This window comes from Perognathus longimembris, chromosome 1 (assembly GCF_023159225.1).
Source record: "Perognathus longimembris pacificus isolate PPM17 chromosome 1, ASM2315922v1, whole genome shotgun sequence".
Lineage (NCBI taxonomy): Eukaryota > Metazoa > Chordata > Mammalia > Rodentia > Heteromyidae > Perognathus > Perognathus longimembris.
The window spans coordinates 3185047-3198016 of record NC_063161.1 but is presented as its reverse complement, the minus strand read 5'-3'; the positions used below and the strand labels follow the sequence as shown (position 1 = coordinate 3198016).

The 12970-nt window shown below is 65.7% G+C and overlaps 1 protein-coding gene across 1 annotated transcript in view; it reads right to left on the bottom strand.

Annotated features, from left to right (window-relative positions):
- Nucleotides 1-12970, bottom strand: part of Wnt7b (Wnt family member 7B) — a 39365-nt gene that overhangs the window by 11917 nt on the left and 14478 nt on the right. The window contains 1 exon segment of the mRNA XM_048349277.1: nucleotides 7261-7487. Within this exon segment, the coding sequence (XP_048205234.1) occupies nucleotides 7261-7487 (227 nt within the window).

Here is a 12970-nt window from a genome sequence, read left to right as displayed (position 1 = left end):
GAGGGACAGCGCTTGGGCCCTGAGTTCAAGCCCCATTGTGGACACACACACACACACACACACACCCTCACAGCTGTCAAATCAACAGCGCTCATCACGGTTGCCCAGTTCTGAGGATCTAGTGAAAACCTCGGAACTGCACGTCGTCAGCGGGGCCGCACGCATCGGCGATGGTGGCCCGCACCTGTACCTGGGAGGCTGAGGCAGGGGAAGCGGGAGTTTGAGCCCAGCCTGAACGACTACAGAGCAAGACCTCATCTCCGAGAGACGCACGCACGGATGCGTGGTGGCGCTGTCCAGCACAGGAGCGGTGTGCAAAGGCGGTCTGGGGGACTCGAGTCACGTGACTGGCCTAAGAGCAGGCCAGACGCCTTGTGGCCGGGGTCAGGCCCAGGCTGTGCTCAGCCCACTGTCCAGGATGAGGAATGCCCGGAGTTCTGCCTTCCTGTCTCCCGGTCCCAGGACCCCCCCCCCCCGCCCCCCGTCAGCCGGATTCCCGCCTGGCCCTTTTACCAGCCGCTCCGCCACCAGCTCTCGGTCTGCCCCGTGCCCAGAGCCCCGGGGTGATACCGCGAGCTCTGCCCCCCCGCCACGCCTCCAAAAAGCTGGGGCTCCCTGCGTGGCGGTGCCCCGACTTAGGCTAAGGGGGCCCCTCCCACCGCGGCAGGGGCTCGGTGCAGCCGAGAGCCACGGGAGGCCATGGCCGGGGTGTCTGCAGGGAGGGGTCGGCCCGGGCGCAGCCCTGGGATCTGCGTGTGGCTGGGGTGGGGCGGCAGGGAGAGGGGGCCGGGGCCCCCGGGGGGCAGCCAGGACAGGGCCGGCCGGCCAGCTCCCTGCTCACCTGGGACCCCCAACCCTCTCGAGCCCACCTAGTCTAGGACTCGGGGAACGGCCGTCCCCCAGCGGAGCAGGGAGCCCGGGAGACGCCTCCAGGCCCCGCAGGGCCCGCGTTTCTAGACGTTCAGCTGAAGAATCCGAAGTCTCGAGTCCCAGCCCCGCAAGCCTCCGCAAAGAGCCTGGCATGGGCCACGAGGGCTCGGGGCTGTCTGGGCTCTGCTCAGTGAGGGCCGTGGCGGTCCCTGGCCCCATCAGGCAGAGACGTGCCAGCACAAACCTCACAGAGCTGTCTGTGCACGAGGGAGGGAGGGAGGGAGGGAGGGAGGGAGGGACGGAGGGCCGCGTGGAAGTGGGCTACAGGTGCTGATCTCAGAGTGGCCCCGGGCGTGGGCGGGCAGGCAAAGGGCCAGTATCTGTGTCCATGGGTGTTTAAACAGTGTAGCTGTATGTGTGTAGGTGTGTGTGTGCACGCGCACAGGTGTGCACATGTGTATTCACATGCGGGTCACGTGAGTGTGCGTGAATGTGTGTCACTTGCAAACATGCACGTGCGCGCGTGTGTCTGTGCATGTACGTGCACAAGTGTGTGTGCCTAGGCACATGCGTATGTTTTCATGTATATATATGCATTGTGTATACATATTATATATATGCTAACGTACATATACATTGTGTATACATTATATATATATATATGCCTGTTTATGTGAGCGTATAAGCTTTTGTGTGTGTGTGGTGTGCGCCAGTCCTGGGGCTTGAACTCAGGACCTGGATGTTGTCCCTGAGCCTGTGTTTTGCTCCAAGCGAATGCTCTACCACTTGAGCCACAGCTCCGCCCGGGCTTTCTGGTGGTTGGTTGGAGACGAGAGTCTCACAGAATCTCTGCCTAGGCTGTCTTCGAACTTCAGTCCTCAGATCTCAGGATCCTGAGTAACGGGGTTCACAGGCTTGAGACGGGTGCCATGTTCAGAAGCATTGGTGAGTGTGTGGGGGTGTGCGTGCACACGCGCACACACACACACGCGCATGCCTCGGTGCAGGTGTGTATGGGTATGTACGGGCATATACGCATGTACACGTGTCAAAGTGTGTGTGTGTGTGTGTTTCCTTTTCTTCAACGTGTCTGTCCCTCTGCTGTCCTCGGCTGTCCCTGTGTCCTTCTGGCCCCTCTGTCCCTCCGTCTCGGGGCCCTGCTCAGCCCCGCCTGGGCCTGCTGACTCAGTGTCTCCGCACTAAGCTCCTCTCTGCTGTTGTCATAAACACAGCGCCGGGGAAAGTCCCGCCAGGTGCCGAACACGCTCGCGCGCCCGCGCCTCGGGCCTTTGTTCTGACCCAGGGCAGCCGGCACGCGCCGAGCCCCTCGGCCGCAGCGGCTCCAGCTAGGCGGGGGGTACGGGGCCCAGGGCAGGCGGGGGGCCTGGCTGGGCCACACAGCAGGGAGGAGGCCGACACCCAGCGTCTGTGTCAGGTGACTGGTCCCTGCCCCGCCACCTGCAGAGCCTTTCCTTACCCGTGCTGCTGGGGCCAGCTACTCTGCCAGGGCCTCCCTCCTGGTCCTCCCTCCTGGTCCTCCCTCTGGTCCTCCCTCCTGCCCTCAGGGGCTGCTGAGGGTGTGCGGGCTCGGCCCTCCTCCGCGGCCTCCCCGTGCCCTCAGTGCTGTGTGGAGGAACCGACCGCGGGGACGCGGCTCGCCGTTCCCGGCCCGCGGTGAGGATTCACAAGCTGGCCACGGGCATGGAAGAAAGGATGGCTCAGAACCTCGAGGCGCCGTCGGAAGCCAGGCCGGGTCCTGCCCACCTCGCGTGTGTGTCCTGCCTCAGTGGGCCATGTGCCACATCCCAGGAGCACTGGCGGGGCCGCCTGGGCGACACGGCCCCCCTGCTCCGGGTCTGGGAGGGAGCTCGAGCCCCGTAGAGGCCCAGCCTCACCCCTTTCCAGTACCGGGGAGCCGGTCGGCTGACCAGGTGGGGGTCCCCCTCCTACTCCGCCCTTACTTCTTCTCTCCTGTCTGACGGGTCTGCCGGGGGAGCGTGACAATTCCTGCCTGTGACACGTTCTAGTGGCCTCCGGCGCCCGGTGACAAGCCGATGCCCAGCCCATGGCGCCCCGGCTGGACGAGCCTGCCGGGGCCTCGGGGACACCCTAGGGAGGCCCGAAGCTGACCTTTCCCACGCCCCTCGGGAGCTGCCCCCGGGGGGAGGGGCGGGGCTCAGCCGCGGCCGGGGTGTCGCTCGTCGCGTCCTGAGCAGGACGCTGGCCTTGAGCTCCTTCCCACCCCCGGACCCCTTCCTACCGGGCCCTGCGCCTCAGGGAGGTCTGCTCTCCCGGCATGCCTCCCTCCCGCCCCTCGGCCTGGCTCCCCGGAGGCTCCCCGGGTGCAGCCCTGGCCTGGCGCTGAGCAGGTGCTCCACGCGGGCAGACGGAACCGTGGCAGGCGCTGACGGGAGCCCCTCGGCCCCTCCGGGCTGACTGTGCCAGGAAGCCGTGGGCAGCTGACTTCCATTCTCAGGCTGCCCTGCCCTGCCGGAAGACGGCGTCCGGGAAGAGCCTGTCCGGTCTGGGTTCAAATGTCCCCCCCTACCGGGTGACCGGACCTCCTCTGTGCCCTCCAGACTCGTCCTGCTCACTCTGGGGGTGCACAAGTCCCCCTAGCCTGCCGTGCCGCAGGCTCCAGCTCGCCCCTGTGCGTACATGCCCAGCTTGGACGCAAACTCTGCGGACAGAGGCCCGCCACCACCAGAGAGGCCGCACGACCCTCGTCCTTCCCGGGACAGTGCTGTCCCTCCCCGGGGTCTATCTGCAAAGCAGGCCGTGGGGGCGCACTCCGGCAGCCCGGGCTCCCCCCAGGCCCCTGAGATGCGGCCCTCTGCCCCCTCGGGGCCGGCACCCGGGGCCTGCTCGGGCCTCCAGCGGGCCACCCTTTTGCATAGCTCACCCACAAAGCAAACAGAAGCCCAACAGCTGCCTGCTGCCACTCACGTGAGCTGGGATTATGGGCGGCCCTATGCCTGGTCATGTCTGGGGCTGGCACATGACGGGCGGGACTCGGCATTCCCTGGCAGCAGGCGTGGGGCTGGGGCCTGCGTGCAGCCGCAGCCCAGGCCGGGCCCAGCCAGCGGGTCCTGGGACTCCGGGCTCGGGGGGGGGGGGGGTTGGGGGGGGGAGGCTGGAAGCAGACAGGGGGTAGAGGAAAGGCCGGGCCTGCTCAGATCCTCTGCTCTTTCGGGGCTCTCCCTCCCTGGGCCAGGCCCACGGCCCTCCAGCCCTGCCCCCGCCCGCCCTAAGTTACCCCCCATGGCCCCGGAAGCTCCCGCAGCACTGGGGAGACACAGCTTCCTGGCTTCTCAGCCTTGTGCACCCCTCCTTGAAGGCAGGGGTGACTCTCGCAGGGTCATCTCTGCTGAGAGCCCTAACTTAACCCCGGCACCTTGCTGGGTTCCTCGAGATTCTAGCAGATGCCCCGAGCAACCAGAGCCGCCTCCAGACAACGGAAGCCAGGCAGGAGGGCCCAACGCCTCCCTGGTTCTGGAAGCCGACTGTCCCAGGCTGGGCTGGAGACCAGGGGCAGCACGTGCGTGGGGGGAGGCCTCTCGTGGTCTGGGCCTTTCCCTGAGGGGGCAGAGCAAGTGGCGTCCCGGTGGCCCCAGGGAGGGGCCCGGGGGGGGTCATCATGAGAAAGATCCACGACCCAGCCCGGTGCCAGGGGCCCACACCTCCCCTCCCAGCGACTCAGGAGGCCGGGGTCTGAGGGCTGCAGCTTGAAGCCAGCTTGGGGCAGGAAGGTCTCCAAGGAACCAGCGAAAAAGCCACGAGCAGAGCTGGGGCTCGAGTGGCAGCACGCTAGCCTGGAGGGAAAACGCTAAGACACAGTGCACGGGCCCTAAGATCAAGTCCCAGTACCGGTGCACGCCTGCGTGTGCGTGCACTTACACACGCGCACACACCCCCCCCCCCCCGCGTTGGAGTAGTGAGTGCCCCGTCTCCGGAGGCATACAGGCCCTGGCTCAGCTGCTGGAGAAAGGGTGGGCTTTGCGCAGGGGGCGCGGTGCTCTTGCCAAGGGTCTCTCTGCAGTATCCACAGTTAGCCCAGGCCAAGGTCAAAGACGGGGTCTCACCATGCTGTCCCCTCCTCCTCCTGGGGCCAATCATTAATCAGCACCAGCCATGGCGGCTCCCCCACGGCCCCTCCCGCCGTGCCCCGGCTGCCGGGCTCAGCGCACCTCCCGCACGGCAGCCCGGGGGGGGGGAGGGGACCCCCGTAACTCCCCGCAGCTGAGCCTGGACTAGAAGATGCCCCCCCCCAGTCCCCAGACCTCATCCAGGTGCCCGCAGGGGGATCTGATGTGGCCCGGTGCCGCCCTACACGGCCCGTGACCAGAGCCACCGTGGCCGAGGGCGGGGCCCGTGGCCCAGGGCAGCAAGGACGCCACGGGGGCCTGGGCAGGGGCAGGGGTGTGACAGACCCGAGTGACGGGGGGAGGGCGAGTGTGTGAGCAGCTGCCCCCCGACGCTCGCCTCTGAATGCCTGTGGAGGAGAGGGAGGGGCGGGCGCGCTTCCTAACGCCTGGACGCAGAGCCCGGGACCACAGTGCACGCCCTCGGAAGCACAGGGCAGGGGGACAGGGGGATGGGGGACGGGGGACAGGGGAACAAGGGGGCGGGGGGTGGGGGGCAGGAGGACAGGGGATGGGGGACGGGGGGGACAGGGACAAGAGGACAGGGGGACGGGGGACGGGGGACAGGGGGATGGGGGACGGGGGGTCAGGGGGACAGGGGGGACAGGGACAAGAGGACAGGGGGACAGGGGGACAGGGGGAGGGGCAGAGCAAGTGCCCGGACGCTTGCTCCCAAGGGAGTTGAGGGACGGGGCGGGCGCCCAACGCAGGCCCTGCCTAAGGCTGAGGATGGGCTCTGGCTCCCAGATCCGCCCCGCTGTGGGCAGAGCTCGGTCCCTCTGGGCTCCTGGGGGGCCCAAGCTGCCTCCCCAGCCCCCTCTGTGCTCATTAGGTGCCGGGTGGGGCCGGGCGGGAGTCGGTGGCGGGGCTGCTTTGCCCCCCGGGGCCGGGGCAGAGGACCCCCCCGTAGCCGGCCTCAGGGCCACGCCAGCTCTCGCGGCTCCAGTCCTGCTGGCGGCGGGGGCCGATGCCCCCACGGCTGGGCACAGCAAGGCCGTCCGGGGGGGCCTGCGGGGCGACAGACCCAGGGCCCACGCCTGGGAAGCCAAGTGGCCCAGGCCTCAGTTTCCCCAGCTGTGAGTCCGGGTGCTCACAGGGGCGTCACAGCTTGGCGTCCCTGGGCCGAGGGGCCGGGCGGGCGGGCGGGCGGCGGGCACAAGGCGGGCACAAGGCGGGCACTCGTGCCGGTGCCCCGCGAGCTCTCCCAGATGGCACCTGGAAGGAGGGAGCCGCGCTTGGGTGGTATCGCCCCGGGGGAGGAGGTGGTGCCACCCTTCCAACGGTGCCAGGTGCCACCCACAGCTGCTCACCGCAGAGGGGCCCCCGGGGACTTTCCCCTGCGCCACCCCGCAGCCCCTCGCCTGCGCCGCCAGCCCTGCAGAGCCGGCTCTGGCCTGGGTCCCGGCAGCTGGGGCGCCGCTCGGCGGCTCGGGGGGCCCTGGGTTGGGAAGGGCGCGCCGGGCCTGCCAGCCAGGTGGCCAGCGGGCCCGGTGCCGGGCTCCCAGCCCCAGGGGGAGGCCTCGCCGGTCCCCCGGGGTCGGACCCCCACAAGTCCCCTTCTCCCTGCCTGCACCCCTCCCCCCCCAGGGCAGCGACTGCCTCCCTCCCCCCCTCCCCCAGTTTGCCCTCCCCAAACCACCTGGGGAACGCCATGTTGTTCCTGCTCTCTAGGGAAAAACGGGGGCATAAGCCCAGTGCTGGTGGCCCACACCTGTAGCCCTACCCACTCAGGAGGCGGAGGTCGGAGGATCAAAGCCAGCCCGAGCCAGAAAGTCTATGAGACTCTTATCTCCAATGGATCAGCACAAAGCCAGAAGTGGAAGTGTGGCTCAAGTGGCAGAGCACCAGCCCTGAGCTGTGACCTCGTACCGGCACACACACACACACATGCACACACACACACATGCACAGGGATGACGGCCTGGATCGGCCATGCCAATCGCCACGGCGCGCGCCCTGTTCACGACACGGCGTGGCCACGCCCCCGGCCCTCCCCGCTCCTGTTGACCATCGTCCCCCGTCCCCACCCACAAGCTGCTTCCCCCACCGTGCGTGGCACGGTACCCCAGGGGTCCAGCCACGGAAGGGGCTCCTGCCCTGCCCACCCCAAGCCCGGCCTGGAAGAGGGCCGGGCCACAGCACGCTGGCGGAGTCGGGGGGCCTGGCCCGGCGCGTTCCGGGCGCGTTCCGGATGGGAACCCCGGCCCCCAGGCCGGTGGCCGGCCCGCGAGCCCCGACAAGCCCTTACCTACTCGAAGCTCTTGCCCGAAGACCGTCTTCTCGCCCAGGGCGGAGCAGTTCCAGCGGCCGAAGCGGAACTGGTACTGGCACTCGTTGATGCCCATCTGCGCCCCCTCTCCGATCACGATGATGGCATCGGGCCGGCTCTGGCAGATGGCGCGCTGCCGCGGGGCCAAGCCGGGAATCTTGTTGCAGATGATGTTGGCCCCCAGGGCCACCACGGATGACAGTGCTCTGCGGAGACAGGAGGAGGACACGGCGGTGAGGCCCCCGGGGCAGACCTGCCCTGCCCTCCTCATCTCCTTCCCCCCCGCCTGTCCTCACCAGGCGCCCCCCTGCCCCCCAGGGAGCCATGACCCGCGCCTTCAAGGGTCATTTTCCCATTTTCCCGGACCCCACCCGGTCCACGGCCTCCCTGCCTCCCGGCTGCCGGAACCCCAGACTCTGCCCACGGAGGGGCCGCCCTCCCCAGGCCTCGGAGGCAGACACACGAGCCCTCCCCTTCCGGAACGCCGCAGCCAGGGCCACGGCCTGGGACACTGCTGTCCCCACACAGGACACCCAGCTCCCAGAGCACCGGGTTTAACCTCGGCGGCTTCCAGGCCCTGGCTCCCTTCTCCCACCCTACGATCCCGGAGCCAGACGGCAGGGGAGGCGGGCCCCGCAGCCCCCCCACAAAAGATGCTCTGAGCCTCAGTTTCCTCCCGTGCAAAGTGGGCAAAGAAAACAGCTCCTCCACTCCGTGTCTGTGGCTCACACCTGGGACCCTAGCTTCGGAGACGCTGGGGTTCAAAGTTCAAAACCAGCCTGGGCAGGAATGGCTGCGAGACTCTCACCCCAACTAACTGCGAAAGAAGCCAGAAGCGGTGCCGTGGCTCCCCAGGTAGAGCTCTCGCCTGACGGGCAAAACCTCAAAGGACAGCACCCCAGGTCCTGAGTTCAAGCCCAGGATGAGCACACACGTGCACGCATGCACACACACACACACACACACACACACAACACAGAACACACACAACACACACACTACCAGCACAAAAGCAGCAGGGACAGGCCGCTCACTTCTGGGCGACCGAGCGCACCCAGGAACCCATCCGATCACCTCCTGGATGCTGATCTTGGCAGGTGCCACGCTAGCCGCGCCACGTGGGGCCCTGCGGCTGCCTGGGTAATTAACCTCCTGGCAGCCGGGGAGCAAGAAGCCACCCGCCAAGCCCACTCTCCCTAGAGGTGTTGTAGGGAGTGTTTGTTTGTTTTCGTAATGAGGTGAAATTCGCATCGCATCAAATTAACCGTTTTAAAAGTATACAGCTCCCTCCTGGCCTTTTGGTGCACACAGGGTTGTGCAACTCCAGCTTCTATCAAGTTCCAAGATGTTGTCATCACCCCAATAGGAAACTCTGTCCACATTAGCAAGCTGCTCCCTGTGTCTCCTCCCTCCCCCCGGCTCGGCAGCCACTAATCTGCTCCGGGTTCCCACGGAGTTGCAGTTCTAGACATTCCATGGAATCTTACAAGGCACGCAGTCCTTTTGTCCCGGGCCGCTTTCACGGAGTGGAATGTTTCCACCGTTCATCCGCAAGGTAGCACGAACCCGTGCCCCGTTCTTTTTGAAGGCTCAATAATATTCCACTGCCCAGCAAAGCTGGGGGTTGTACATCCACCCACGGTGGATGGTGGCTTGGACTCGCTTGCAGCACTGTTGCTGGCAGTCATTTTCAGCCTCCCGGGCACTCGGTGGAGCTGCTGGGTGTTTTCACTTTCGGAGGAATGACGAGCTGACTGGCTTTCGGCACCCAGAAAGGACCCCAGAGACAGGTGGAAAAGGATGCGGATCCAAAACAACAGACTGAGCGTGCTTAGCGGAGGGAGGGAGAACACAAGGGTGCCCACAGCGGCCACCAGGCCCACAGGTGACACCAGGCCCACAGGTGACACCAGGCCCACAGGTGACACCAGGCCCACAGGTGACACCGGGCCCACAGCGGACACCGGGCCCACAGGTGACACCGGGCCCACAGGTGACACCAGGCCCACAGCTGCCACCAGGCCCACAGCGGCCACCAGGCCCACAGGTGACACCAGGCCCACAGCCGCCACCAGGCCCACAGGTGACACCAGGCCCACAGCTGCCACCAGGCCCACAGGTGACACCAGGCCCACAGCTGCCACCAGGCCCACAGGTGACACCAGGCCCACAGCTGCCACCAGGCCCACAGGTGACACCGGGCCCACAGCTGACACTAGGCCCACAGCGGACACCGGGCCCACAGGTGACACCAGGCCCACAGCTGACACTAGGCCCACAGCGGACACCGGGCCCACAGGTGACACCAGGCCCACAGGTGACACCAGGCCCACAGCTGACACCAGGCCCACAGGTGACACCGGGCCCACAGGTGACACCAGGCCCACAGCTGACACCGGGCCCACAGGTGACACCGGGCCCACAGCTGACACTAGGCCCACAGCAGACACCGGGCCCACAGGTGACACCAGGCCCACAGCGGACACCAGGCCCACAGGTGACACCGGGCCCACAGCTGACACTAGGCCCACAGCAGACACCGGGCCCACAGGTGACACCAGGCCCACAGCGGACACCAGGCCCACAGGTGACACCGGGCCCACAGGTGACACCAGGCCCACAGTTGACACTAGGCCCACAGCTGCCACCGGGCCCACAGCGGCCACCGGGCCCTGGGGAGCGGGGTGGGGCGGGGCGGGGGGCGCTCTCCTCCTGCCACCGGGCCTCGGCGTTTTCCCAGGGACGCTGGCCCGTCCCTGTGTGGTGCGGAGCCGCCCCACGTGCAGCACCCGCAGCTGACACTCAATCCCCGGGCCCGCCCACCCGCCCCGCCCACTGATCGGGCCCAGACCCCCCTGGGTCTCCCACGGGCATAATGGGCAGACACGCCCCGGGCAGGCTTTGAGGAAGGGCATGTGGACGGGCCGGGTGCCCGCGGGCTGGAATCCGGGGAATTCGGCCTCAAGTAATTGTAGATCCTCGGAACCCGGGCCGGGGAAGGAGATGGACGGGAGCCACGTCGGGCTCCCGGCCACGGGGAGCTGGACCTGCCGGACTCCCCCATTCCCAGAGGCCCTCCCCACCCCCACCAGCTCCTGCCACGAAGCCCTGCTGCCTCCTGGGGGACAGAGCTCAGCCAGCGCGGGACGGCAAGTCGTCAAGGAGCCCCATCCCGGTCTCCCCCCTTCCAGCCCACCCAGCCACCCCGGCTCCGTGCTCTCTGCCAGCTTCAGAGACCTGCCAAGCACCCATTCCCTGGGGTCTCACCCACCACCCTCGCGGGTCTGTGGGTCCCAGGGGCCAGGGTGCTGCGGCTCCGCCCACCGTACCCCAGAACAAGCCCCGCCACGCCCCAGCCGCGCACCCGGGCACGAAGCGGGACGCAGCAGGGGCCCGGGACCCCCTAGCTCCCCCTCGAGGAGACAGGACAGGGGACCACAGCCAGGTCTGCGCAGAGCCGGCTCCCCCGAGGCTCCGGCCCCGAGGGACGGGCGGATGCTGCGATCACAACCCCACGAGGGCAAGACCACCTCGGGGCGGGCAGAGACCAGCCACCCCGCTCCCGAGGGAGCCGCAAGCTGCCACCCTCCCATCGCCGGGACGAGGGGGCTTACGAGGCGGAAACCCGGCAAACGGCAAGTGCCCCGGGGGGCCGCGGGGACTGCTGCCACCCGCGAGAGGCTGGGCTTTGGTTCTCACACCGCCGCGAGCTACCTGAATCCCCTTCTTGTTCTGGTGCCAAAGGGACTGAAGACAGGTGTCCAAACAAAGCCTTCCACACCAGTGCGCGCAGCGGCGCCATTCACAACAGCCAGTGAGTGGAAACAACTTGTTGATGGGTGAGTGGCTAAACACAAAATGTGGTATGTCCACAGAATGGAATACTATTTGGCTGTAAAAAGGAATGCAGCGCCCATTCATACCACAATGTGGAGGAAGCTCAAAAGGATGAAGCGTGGAGAAAGGAGTCAGACACCGAAAGCTGCCTGGTGTCAGAGTCCATTTATGTGAGATGTCCAGAATGGGTAAATCCACAGAGACCGAACGCGGATCTGCGAGCCCCAGGAGCTGGAAAGGGGGAAGCGGGGGGAGTCTCCTCAGTAGGGGTGGAATTTCCATCTGGAGTGATGGAAAGCTTCCGGAACCAGATAGAAGGTTGCGCAATAGTATAAAAATACCAAACGGTACGGAATTAGATACCTGGAAGTGATGAATCTTACTTTATGTGTATTCCAATCACCACTTTTTAAATGGCTCTGATAGGACCCTTGTTGGTGGGGGGGGGGGGGAGAGCCGGGGGGGAGGGGTGGGGAGGGACGGGAACAGCCCTGAGTATCGGGGGCCAGTTCACAGGTTCAAAGCCAATCAAGAGGGGGTTTGGTTTGTTTTTTTTCCTTTTTGGCTGTTTTGGTTTTCTTTGCTTTTTGTCTTTGGGAGGCACAGAAATGGAGGGACAAAGGGCGAGCAAATGCAGCCGTGGGATTCGCGACGTGGAGAATGAACTCCACCACTTGTGAGTGGGGACGGGCGGGTAAAACCGGGAGAGAGCGAGGGAAGGGGCGACGACACCGTCGGAAAGGAAATGTGCCCTTCACCCGGCTCACCTAACCGCAACCCCTCTGCTTTTCACATTGTCAAATAAAAAGTGTTGGTTTTTAAGGTGGACCCAAGGTTGGCACCAGTGGCTCACGCCTATGCCCCTAGCGACTCTGGAGGCTGAGATCTGAGGATCGTGGCTGGAAGCCAGCCCGGGCAGGAAAGACCACGAGCCCCCTCCATTAACCACCCAGAAGCTAGAACCAGAGCTGTGGCTCAAGTTGCAGAGTGCCAGCCTTGAGCAAAAAAAGACTGAAGGACAGTGCCCAGGCCCTAAGTTCAAGCCTAGGACCAGCATGTGTGTGTGTGCACACACGTACACACACACACACGCGAATCAGATCTGCAGGTGACATGGAGTATCAGTGACTGGAGACCAGACAGGGTCACTAACTCAGAAATAATGTCCAAATCACCTTTCCTTCCTATCCCTGATTCTAGGCATGCCCTCGGGGCCAGCCTGGGCCCGGGGTCCCATCCTTGCGGGGCTAACCTCCTGAGCCTTCCCTCCACGGCGGTGGCCAGGGCCCAGAGAGGGTCGGGGAGCTGCCTGGGGCCGCCAGCCCCGCTCAGGACTGGGGCGATACTTTCCCAGGGGAGACTGGAGTGTGGACAGCACAGTGGGAGCTAGACTCCCCCTTTCATTTGTCCTAAGACAGAATCTCACCATGCAGCCGAGAACTGGCCATACGGAGCAGCCTGGCTTTGAACTCACAATCTCCTCTGAGTGCAAGGATTATGGGTGTGGATGATGATACCTAGCTAGATCCTCCTTTAATTCTCAAAAGACAGCTTGAATCACAGCACCCTTTCCCAAAGTCCTCCAGGGCATTCATTCAGGCATGCATTCGTTCAGTGGCTATTTATGCACTCACTCACTTTTGCTCATCCGTTCATTCATTCACTGGTGATTCGCAGCACTGGGAGTCTGGCTGTGGTCTCGGCCCCTCCCAGGGGTCCTGTGCCTCATCTAAAGCAGGTCCTGTCACCCGCAAGCCCGGCCAGAGCCGGGGCTGCAGACCAATCCCGTGGCAACTGGTACAAAACCTCCGGGCCAGCAGCCTCTGCGGGCATCGGGCCCCAGGTGGACTGG